General features: G+C 42.2%; 1 protein-coding gene across 1 annotated transcript; it reads left to right on the top strand.

Annotated features, from left to right (window-relative positions):
* Positions 1–3,301: 3,301 nt before the first annotated feature.
* Positions 3,302–11,175, top strand: LOC119427336 (basal body-orientation factor 1-like). Its single transcript, XM_037694926.1, has 10 exons — positions 3,302–3,342; positions 3,424–3,679; positions 4,912–4,977; positions 6,319–6,399; positions 6,484–6,564; positions 8,115–8,194; positions 8,667–8,811; positions 9,312–9,802; positions 9,985–10,089; positions 11,115–11,175. The coding sequence occupies exons 1-10, from the start codon at positions 3,302–3,304 to the stop codon at positions 11,173–11,175; spliced, it is 1,407 nt and encodes a 468-aa protein (XP_037550854.1).
* The last annotated feature ends 518 nt before the right edge of the window (positions 11,176–11,693 follow it).

Raw genomic sequence — 11,693 nt, forward strand, 5'->3', positions numbered from 1 at the left:
TATTTATATCTGGTAGTAAATATCAAATGTTTCATTTGTGAGTCTTTATTTTTAAACCTTTTGAAGCACAGTTCCTGAGCGTAATGTTGCGATTAATTTGCAAAGTGTGCAATATTTGGCCAGCTGTAATCCACTTAAGTACAGTGACTGCTTCTGCCAGTTATCACACCTCATTTAGTCCCAACACACCTATAATCATTTTGCAACTGTAAAGAAATGCAATAACAAATTCCCTCTAAATAAAACCTCACACGATTCCTAATCAAACAACCGTAATACGTACAAACAGGTTGATATTTTCTCATAGATCATGCAAAAATAACCAGAATTAAGGTAGTGCAACATGCATTACTCCCTGTATGTCACGACATGACACAGCACATTACGCACACACACACGCGCGCGCGTGCTGCATTAAACGAGAGTCAGTTTCGAGGTTTGGTGTTTTGTTTCAAGTTAACTGGAACCCTAAAGCACAAGAAAAGGCCCCAGCTTTGTAATCTACACTCTGCTGTATATCATTAATATGCTGCAATGTTGCCCTCAGGAATGCCATGTTTGTGGGTGTCCTACACCAACAAGTCCATTGAAGAGGCCCAAACCTTGTCATTACAATTCCAGTGATAATGACAGCTTTGAAAAGCTTAGGGTTATTTCAGTTTTCTCTCCTCACTGTCATAGTAATTACCTTTAAATTTAGTCTTCAAACTCTCTTCGTGATGCTAGAGCGCAGAGCGACCCTATATGATTCAGTTTACAGTAGCTACACCCAGCGTGCTTGCAGTTCTTTTTTTTTTTGCTTTGATAAATAATCAGCTCTGGACACTCAGGCTCCGGCCTGCAGAAAGGTCGAACAAGATGACGGAGAGAAATATAGCGGTTTTAGCTTGAATTATAACCTGCGTTTACATTGTTTCTGTTGGCCGAGCGCCTTCAAAGATGTAAGCCAAGCTGCATTGATCTCAGCGCTTTTCCCATAACTTCGGCCCAAAACAAACAGTTCTTTTCAGGACAACTTGAACAATACTGCTGACAGGAGCCAAATGTACCTCCTGTCATCATGTGGGAAGGGATCATGTGTAAACAGATCCTGCGTGATGGAGCTCAGCGTGAGAAAACTGTAATTACAAGAAAAGTGACATATACCATGAGAACATGAGAACATGCATGAGCCTCGTGCTCTAAAGTGATTAGTTTATCGATAAAGATGAAAATATACAGCCCTTGAAAAATAACTGAAACAGCAAGGATGCTTTTAAAAGCTTGCTGCGCATCAAAATCATTTAAGCTTTTATTTCCAGTTTTTTTGCATCTAAATCTTGAGGAGGAAAAAAAAACCCACTTAAAAAAGCACAATCTGTGAAAACCCATCTGTCCACGTCAATCTCCAGACGTGCGTTTTACCTGCTAAAGCGGAGATTGCAGGAAGAAATCCTTCCAAAACAAACAACAGAATTAAAGGTTTAGGCCTGGAGAGCTTCACAAAGGAAAGTTGCAAAACTTTGGTGAAGTCATCTGGTTGCAGGTTTGCATGCAGTCATTACAAGTCGAGGATCTGCGAGCAGTTTCACTCACTTTTTCCTAATTTAGGCCTAGCTGCTCTACTTTCACTCTCCTGAAAACCTGTGAGTCGTTAAGAAATGCTACAATTAAAGTTCTGTAAGAGATCTAGATGCAAAGTCTGAAATTTATCTAGCACTGAGTGCAGATGTTTGCAGAGACTCACTGCTGTCATGAATACGTGTGCGTTTTGAGCTATTAATGATTTTCTCATTTGTTCCAGAATTGCGCCGCTCAAGGTGGCTGCACGTTGGAGTAGCTCTCTTACGTTCATTCTGAGATTTTGCTTTTGAAAACTTTAATTCCTTTTTTTTTTTTCTGGATGTAAATCGCTTTTTTTCGGATGATTACTTCCTCTGGTATTGGATGCTGTGCAGCTGGAAGGATTTTTACTGAAACCTTTTTTTAACTTTTGGACATTTGTTATGATGCATAACCATGACAACAAGGTGATTTTTTACAACTGGGAGCTGCTAGTTAACATCTCAAAGCTCAAATAATACCTTTAAATACAGACCCAAATCCAAAATGATTTGAAAAGGAGGCGCCGTGGATGCATTCCCGTCTACCTGGAGGAGGTGCTAGAGTGCCTGACCACCGAGATCTTGGAGGTAGCGGGAAACGTTGCTCGTGACAACGGGAGGACCGAGATCATCCCCCAGCACCTGCAGTTAAGTCCTCGACGACGAGGGGCTCGACAGGCTGCTGGGAGAAATGGTCTTCACTCGGGGAAGAGTTCTGCCCGGCATTCAGGCAGTCCTGTTGCCCAAGACAACCAAGAGGTCTGCTGGGTCTGGGCGGACGGATCGGGATCTGCAACCAGTTTCTTTGGATCTGCTGTGGGACGGACTTCTACAAGAGATCCTTCCTGCCCACAGCCATCAGCATCTTCAACTGAAAGGAAGATGAGCTACAACAACAATTAATTTCACTTTGGGCTAATAAAGTATTTTTGAATTTAATTGAATTTAATTTGTTTGGGGTGACATGGCAGAACAGTGATTAAAGATGCCCCACGCAGCAAAAAGTTCAAAGGATCACCTCACGGCCTCGAGCCTTTCTGGGTAGAGTTTTAATTTTTTATACCAGTACCACACCATGACTCTACCACCACCATGCTAGACAGTTGGTACACTGTTCGCCTCCCCTTGACTCTTCTAAACATATTTCATCACTGCAGCCAAATGGCTTTATCTCGTCTGACCATAAACTGTTTCTCCAGAAGGCATTAGGTGTGTCCATATATCTGCAGGACAGCATGAATGACTCAAGTGGACCAGGTTAGTTTAGTGAATGATTCAGATTAACCCGAAACATCAAGTGAACCAGATTTACCAGCTCTATGACAAATTGGAATTAGTCAGTCCAATGAGCGCTGCTGCCAGTCATAATCACCAAAAAGTTAACAGGCCTAAAAGGTGTAAAACATTCTGCACCCTAAAAGATTTAGGTGGATATGCATATATTTCCCACTTTTTGTAATAGAAAACACACAAAGAAATTCTCATTTGTGCACCTAATTTTTATTTTTATTGAAGTTGAACGCCCCCTGGTAACAAAATAAATCAATGCATGAAAGCCCCAAATGAATATAACAATCATGGCCATGACGACGTGTTAATCTTTAATAGCCTACTTTATCATGCGTCTCCATGGCGACGGTCCAAACAAACTTTGACAGTCACCACAGCTCGGTACCAGTTGTCCTCTGCTTCTTTTCAGACAAATTAAAGTGTCAGCGATGCCGACCCCGAAAGCCCCCAAAATGAAACGGATAAAAGGGTGAGTGCAGGTGAGCGCTGCTGGTGCGTTCACGTGTAAACTGAAAATCGGCCTTCAGACGGTTTGTGCGCTCTTTTCCAGGAAAGGGAAGAAAACCAGCAAACAACACGACTCCAAGCTGGAGAAGGAGTCGGACGTGGACACGGTCAGGGTGAACGCGGCTCTCTGGGGGCTGAGGTTAAAGGTCACCGATCAGGACCTGTCCGAGTACCGGGAGGCCCACCACAACCTGACCCGGGTCAACGAGCAGCTGAGCACTCAGCTGTACCGAGCCGAGAAGGACTCCATCGATATGACCGGATACTGGCAGAAACATGTCGAAGAAAGAGATGATAAGGTCTGGAGCCGTCTAAATAATTAACTATTTGTCGATTAGTTGTAATTTAAAAAAAAAAATCTACATTCAGAATTTTTTAAATAATCTTTAAAGTGGTTTAGAGTGATATTTTAAGGCTTTTTCACTCACTTTGAGTCCTGACTTATTCAGTCCAGTCAGTCAGGAGTGTCTCTAGGAAGTTCTCAAAGGGGGGCAGATGGGGGCCACTGTCAGTTATGGGGTGGCACAACAAAAGAAGAAAAGACAACAGAGTTTTACAAGTTATATTATGCTGTTGTCATTCAGGCCTATGTCTATCTGACAAAATACTGCAGTATGGGGGACAGACAGATTATACATGTAAGACCTGAGTCCAGGATCGTTTAGAGCAGGGGTGTCAAACCCACTTACAAAAGGGGGCCAAAATTAAAAACCTTTTTCAAACTAAGGGTCGGTTTCAGATCTACATTAAATCAAGTTAGATAGCCAACATATTTTATTGGTTGCTGGTTCCTCAACAAGAGTTTGATTGGTCTCATTTGAAGTTCTCTGTTGCACTTTTGACATCATAATCAAAGATTACTGTATTTTTTTTTAAAGTATTTTATATTTAAAATAACCTCTTGGGAGCCAGATAAGATGTCAACGAGTCGAGGGCCGCATTTGGCCCCCGGGCCTTGAGTTTGACACATATCTAGAGAAATATTTAGCTTTTAGTTTGTTTGTTTAAGACATTTAATGCAGACTTACAAATCTGTGTTGGGTTGGCATATAACAATGATCTAACCAATAACTATTTTTAAACATTATGCATTTTATCAACAACCTGTCACAAATTTGTTCCCATTTGTTTTGGTAGATATTTGAAAAATACAAATGATAACAGAGTCTGCCATGCTCTCAAGTCTTGTGTAAACCTTTGGTGGAAATTTATTTCTTAGCAACATGACGTTAAGACTCTTTTTTTCGTCCTTACACTTCTTATTTTGTTCTTCACTCATCCTTTGTCTTAATTTTTAACACACATGGCACAATATGGTGGTGTGTTCAGGTACAAGGGCTGAAAAGGAAATGGGTAAGAAGCAGCCAAAGTCTAAAGAAAAACTTCAGAAAACCATGGAGAGCTATCAGATTACATAAATAAATAAATAAATAAATAAATAAGAACAGTCTCCTTAAAAGAAAACTTTTAATAAATGTCCACCATTCTGTTGTTGATCTAAACTATTTCCAACAAACTGCTATTCTTACAGATCATAAACCTGGAGGACAGCCTGAAAAGACAAGAAAATCTTCTGCACAAAGAGAAGAACAAAATGGTGGGTCGTCGGACTTCAGTTCATCTACATACATGAGCGTCAACGACGTGAGCATCTCTCACCAAAACGTTTGTGAATGAAAACAAAAGTGCAGTGAAAAATCTGCGCGTGGGTTTGATTCCACTGTCGTGATTTACTGCGCATATCTCAGACCTGTAGCGCGTCAAAAATGTTCTGCAACTGTCTCGCAACAGCTGTCTTGTGTAATTATGTTGGCATTCATTGTGTTAAAAAACAACAACCACCAAGCAGCACCATCATAAAATACAAAAAACAAAGGCCCACATTCCGACTTACACGGCCTAATGTTATTTTAGTTCATGTCAGCAGCCGCAGAGAAAAAGCATAATTGAAAAGTTCTTGGTTGAGGAAAGGAGTCACACTTGCTGGTCTTGATGTGCTAACCATACTTCGTATGTCACTCAAACCTTGAGTCTAGAGGGCCCCTTTAGGTTGCATAACGTACACTAAACGAACTTTATTTGACTCAAACCCTCCCTGACCTTTTGTTTCCCATAGTCAGGCTTATAAACTTGCATGATAAAGTGACTCAAATGTACAGAAAACCCACTTTGGTTCTTTGGCACGCAGCTGTTTTCCATTTTGCAGCCCTTGTAGTAAAACCGAGCTTCTGAGAATGCTAAAGGAGGCCTAGTCTGGACCAGCTTGAAACAACCCAATTTAAGTCGCAGTACGGAGAAGTTACAGGACGTCCTGTCGGGGGGGAATATTGCAAAAGACGCTGAAGACTCGCCGTTCTAGGCCATTTTAAGTTTGCAGGGTGATTAAAACGGTTTCTCGGGAACGAGAAGGCCTGAAACATGAGAAGTTCAATCAGCTAAATGATGACTCTGAACAGAAGCAGAGACAGATGAAGGTATTTTTGGAAAACTTGCCCTATGATAGAACACATATGGGGAAAATTAGAAGATGGGAACCAACATGTGTAAATCCTGCTGCTCTGATGTAGCTGAACGTTTACGGAGTTATCTGAAGAATAACGATTAGGCTCAGAGTTGTAATCAGACGGTTGAGAACCTCTCATTTAGTCGTCATGTTCATGTTTGTGGGTGCGTGTGTTTCTAGTCTTCCATGATTTTGGTCACTTTGTCACATTTTTGCCCAGACTGACTTCTCCACAGTAGCATCCTAAAGACATTTAGGATGAATGATCTGTGCTCGCAGCAGAATTTACTCTGGTGAACTCCGTACTTAAGTTCACTAGTTGCATTTGGGGAACTTTTGGAGCATCCACATGTTAAATCATTAAGTTGTCCCATTTTAAAGCATTTCAAAAACATAATAGCTTATTGTTTCTTGTCTTTATTTGTGTCTGCAAAGGCTCAAGAGTTTAACGTGATCCGTGGCGAAATGTCAAAACTGAAGGAAACCATCGCCCACAGGGAGCTGGAGCTCAGTGTTGTGAGGAGGCTGAACACAGATCAAATGTTCTCGTTTGTGAGGATGTCAAAACGCAACCAACAATGTGCGTTTTCTTTGTGGTAGATGAGAGAAAAAATGGAAATGGCTGCCGACGAGCACCAGGAAAATCTGGTCAACACAGAGGACAACTTTCAGAAGGAAAAGGTAAAGAGTCTGACAACACCACCTAAAAACTGTCCCGCTGCTTCACGATACATACAGCTTCAACACTTTTTATCAAACTCATCTGTTCTGCTCTTGACTGAAAGGAGAAAGTATATTGGTGGGGAAAACAAGCTCTTACGTTAGTGAGGCTTTCTGTCAAATCCAGAATTGAATTCAAAATCTTACTTCTAACCTACAAAGCCCTCAACAACCTAGCTCCATATTATATTACAGATGTTATTGTTCCATATTTTCCTAACAGAGCATTTCACTCTCAGACTGCAGGCTTACTTGTGGTTCCTAGAGTTTCCAAAAGCAGAATGGGAGGACGAACTTTCAGTTGTCAGGCTCCGTTCTTGTGGAACCGACTTCCAGTTTGTGTCCATGAGGCTGAAACATTGTCCAGTTTTCAGACTGGGGTTAAGACTTTGCTTTTTGATAAATCCTGTAGTTCGGGTTGGCTTGTTTAGCTGCTATAGGCTCAAGGCCCCCACTTACTCAGGCGTACTGTGCGTACTCCGTGAGCTGCGCCGACTCTGCACGGACTGTCCGCAGACGGTTGAGACTTCATACTTGAGCGTACAGATTTTAATTCTCTCGTGACAAATTCCTTCATTTCTCACAATTTCAGTCATGGCGTCAATAGACGAAGAGGAAGCGATTGCTTGCCCCTTTGCAAAAAAAAAAAGAAAGAAAAAGAAGGTGGGACATGAAGACGATGGACAGCGAGAAACATTTTGAATATTTTTCGAATGGATTCTAGCAAGTTTGATGAGCTAGTTGGGCGCTTAGTCCTGTTCCTTCACCACCAGGGCAGCCACCGCACACCTGTCAGCGCTGCACGGAGAGCGGCAGTCACGCTGCGCGTCCTTGCGACTGGTTGCTCGAAACACAGAGAGCGGATGGTGTCGCATACAAAACAGTCCGTCGCCGGGCAGTTTATTGTGCGACACCGAGTACGCGGTCGTAAAAATTGATCTTTGCGCTGACATGGCCGGCGGACGTCCACTTCAAGTCCACGTTGAGTCCGCCTCAAGTATGCGCGTACCTCTGCGGAGTGAAGTACGCCCAAGTATGTCGGGGCCTTTAGACTACAAGAGGACAAACTGACCTGTTTCTTAAAAATGAATTGTTAAAACAGAACAGTTTTCATTTGATACCATTTCTATCTTCACATGTGATTCTGGACCTGCCATTGTGTATCTGTTCCTCCTTCCTGTCCTCTCAAACTCAGCCGGTTGAAGCAGATGGCCGCTTGTCCTGAGCCTGGTTCTGCTAAAGGTTTCTTCCTCATGAGGGAGTTTTTCCTTTCCACTGTCGCCTTCATGTTTGCTCAAGATGAGACTTCTGTGATGAAGTTAAACTCCAAGCAGTCTGCTCCTCTGATAATTAATGTTATTAACTTATATATATATATATATATATATATATATATATATATATATATATGAATGTTCAGTGTCCTGAGATGACTTCTGTTGTGACTTGGCGCTGTATAAATAAACTGAATTGAATTGAAATGAATTCAAGTTGTGTGAATGTCCTCGCAGGCGCGTCTACAGGAGGAGCTCGAGAAACAACACAGTCGGGAGATGGACAGGTTAAAGCTGGACCACCGTGTAGCTGTTGCGTGAGTGGTTTTGCTCCTTTTCAACGGCACTGTCATGCAAAACGCAGAGAAAAAAATAATTAACTCACTTGTGAGTTTATGTACATAAATATATATAACCAGGACTGATGTTATTCTTTCAACCACACGCAGATGACAGTGTGTATCTCCAGTCATCGTAAGGGAAGAATAAAGGCGTGTGGATGACCATAGTTTATTACCTTTTGAGGCCATAGGATGTGCTATTTTCACAGTTCATAGAGCATCAACATTGATACTGGTGTGGCCCTGCCAGTTTAGTGTCAGTATTTGATTTAACGTGGAACACAAAAGTCAAACACATCCGGTTTCTCCAAAAGAGCAAAACTTTAGAATACATTCAAAGCCACCATCTTTTCACGCAGGCTAAAATAAATTTACATGGAATGACATCGAGACTCGAACCTGAAACAAGTTTCTGAGCGCTTTTTTGTTGTTGTTTTTTGTTTTATAGCCAACTAGAAGGTGCATTGCGTTCAGCATTTGAGGAGCACAGTCACCTAAATGAAACCCTGACAAACACCATGAAGGAGGCAGAGGACCTGAAGAAACTGACGCACTCGTTGGTTGAGAAAAACAACTCGCTGGCGCTGGAGAAGGTATCAAAACACATCAAATGTGGAGCAGCAGCCCTCAGACAGAGACCATTTATCTCCATAAAGTCACCCTGGGTTATGAAACACTTGTCAGATCTGTGCAGAATATATTTCAGGTGTTTTTTTTTCCTCTTATTTACTTGTGCTGACCCTGGGTATTTTGCTTGTGGCCCCACAACACACCCACCCACCCCACCGAGCTCCTGACTGCTGTCCAGCTTCTCAGTGGTCAGTGGTTGTGGTCAGTTTTCCACTGGTGTCTGGGCTGAAAGTTACAGGCTAATACAGAGTGGCTGATTTGACAAGAAAAATAAATCCTGGGCACATTAATCTCACCCCTGATGATGACAGCAAAATCACGAGAGTAAATCCGCTCTGCTTACACTTTGGTCACTCACTCAGCACAAAAAACACGTAATTCTCTGTTTTATATTAGGAACAAAAAAATGAAAAGGATGTTCTAAAATTAGCTCTGTTATCCATTTATTTCCTCCTACATGCAGGACATGCACGAGTTGACTGCAAAGAACGCCGCAGCAAAGATGGGGGACTTAAAAAAAAACCTTTCTGAACACATGGCCAAAAATGCTTCTCTAGAGCAGGCCTTACAGCAAATGGAGGCTAAGCTTGAGCAGCAGGAGGAGAAGGAGAAGATGAACCTGGTCACCATCCAGGCCAGTCAGGTGGAGCTGGACAAGCTGCAGAAGGTCCTACATATGAGAGAGGAGGAGATGAAGCACGTCAAGCAGCTGGCGTGCATCGTTGTAGACAAGCGCAAAGAGGTGGAGAACTTCTTCCACGAAGCGTTGGCTCATGTGAGAGAGGAGATCGATGCCAGCAGACTCCACTACAAGAAGGAGGCACTTCGGGATTACCAGCGGAGGTTAAGAGAAGCCACAGCAGGAAAGATAAAGTTCCCACCCATCCGCACCTTCAATAAAAATCCCAACAGTACCAGTTCTGTGTATGCAGACATGGAGGCAACTGCAAAATGGTACGTCCACTTCCCTTTTTATCCTTCCCATGACTTGTACCCCTGTAGTTTAATATGTGATATTTTTACTTCCTCGTATTTGCTCAAGCTAAGTCACTGGGAGCTTGTAAAGTAATAAAATAGACTGTTTTGTCTTTTATATTCACTTTTAAATAAAGTGATTTAATTTCTGTTGTTTGAAGGCCTTATCCTGCAGGGAGTGAAGTTCACGTCTCAGATCTGACTTGGGAGCAGAAAGAACAAGTTCTCAGTCTTCTCTTTGCTAAAATGAATGGACAGGCGGAAAGGTAATAAGATTAACTTCATTTACGTCACACCGGGGAAATTCTCAAATTACTTTGGTGGACCATAACAGGAAAAGAGTCAAGAACTGCATATATAAGATTGAAATATAATCAAACAATATGTACAATAAGTGAAAACAATAGTGTTTGACAACTAACGCAAATATATTTTTCACACATGGTCAAAAATGTCTCGTCTGTCTCTGAATAACTGCTCAGAGCCCTGACAGCGTGATGGAGGAGATGGGCTCTGTTAAAGCATCTCCTATGAGCAGCTTATGTACGACTTGGCAAACATTTGCTCGTTGCTTTTCTCACTGACTACATCTCAGCTATTAAGTTAAAAATCCATTTGTAATCCCCCCCACCCCTAAAATGAGCAAAGACTTCTGCATCAATTAAGTGTGAAGAACAAAGTGCAGAGACACCAGTTGAAGCTCAAACGGCAGACTCCTCCCTCTTTTTAATGTTTTCTACAGCCATTTTCTCGGCAGAAGAGGATACCATAAAACATAAGTTAGGCTTCGACCAATTTTCTTTTCCATCCAGCTGCTTAAAAAGAATGAAGAAAGAGTCTGGGCACAATAGTAAAAATAGGCCCAGCCACAAAGTCGTGTGCTCGGAAACAAACATCTGGTCACGTCGAATTTCTTTCCGCTTATTGGTCCCTCTTCACGTGCTCAAACAGTTTATTTTGTTCTTTGAACACTTGTGGTCGAAGAGCAGCTGGTAACATGATTTTCAGAACGTACTGTGCAGGGGATATAGATGTATGGGACTGAGCAGGAAAAAGGAGAAGTGTATTCATGTTAGCAGTGGTCTGGCATCAAGTGAAGCAGAAAAACACAGAACGTTTGGCCAGTCAGAATGATCAGTGAGCAGCATCCAAATCTGGTAGCATTCAGTTAGCCTGGAGTGACCCCCATTAGGGCAGGCTGCAGGCCTGAGTAAAACAGCATAGGTCTGCTTTAAACAATCATTTCTATGGCCTAGATTAAACTGCAACTCTGCTTTTTTCCCCCTGATAGGAAGCACTACCATCATCAGGCCAATTGTGCATCCTCTGAGGAACAGAAGAGCCCCAGCTGACACCACCGTTGCCAAGTAAAACTCAAAAAGAATGCACCAGTATAAACTTTCTATCTCGTCCTTGCAATTTAAGAGTCCCGCTCAGATTTATTGGTCCCACATTGCATGAAAAAGCAGTGGCTGCCATGTGATTTATCAAGACGGTTGCATTTTAGCATTGCATAATGAGTGTCTTCCAGAATTAGAGAGGAGCTCTTCCCGGCGATCATCGGTCCCATTCCCTGTGCCCCATCAGGCGCCGGAGTCCAATCTGCCCTCAACCCCAAACAGCCTGTCGGGTCTGCACCACACCACATGACCTCAGCGTAGCCTGTACAGTTCACATCACGCTGAATAGTTTCTGTTTGTGTGTGTGTTTGTCGCTGAATACAAGATGTGCGTTTGTGTTTATTTAATATTTGCATTTTTGGCGTGTTAATGTTTGAGTTCCAGTAATATTCACCTGGAATTATTCACTCGAAAATCTAACAGGTAAATATTTAATATCAGTTTATTCAGGAACTGACAGCGATCTGGTA

Source organism: Nematolebias whitei, chromosome 21 (assembly GCF_014905685.2).
Source record: "Nematolebias whitei isolate Nwh7 chromosome 21, NemWhi1, whole genome shotgun sequence".
NCBI classification, from domain to species: domain Eukaryota; kingdom Metazoa; phylum Chordata; class Actinopteri; order Cyprinodontiformes; family Rivulidae; genus Nematolebias; species Nematolebias whitei.

Bases quoted from the DNA above. Each gene is read 5' to 3' on its own strand.
- LOC119427336 (XM_037694926.1), top strand. From the start codon at position 3,302: ATGCCGACCCCGAAAGCCCCCAAAATGAAACGGATAAAAGG. The intron at 6,400-6,483 runs GTGAGGAGGCTG...TCTTTGTGGTAG, and splicing joins GGGAGCTGGAGCTCAGTGTT to ATGAGAGAAAAAATGGAAAT. The intron at 9,803-9,984 runs GTACGTCCACTT...TGTTGTTTGAAG, and splicing joins ATGGAGGCAACTGCAAAATG to GCCTTATCCTGCAGGGAGTG.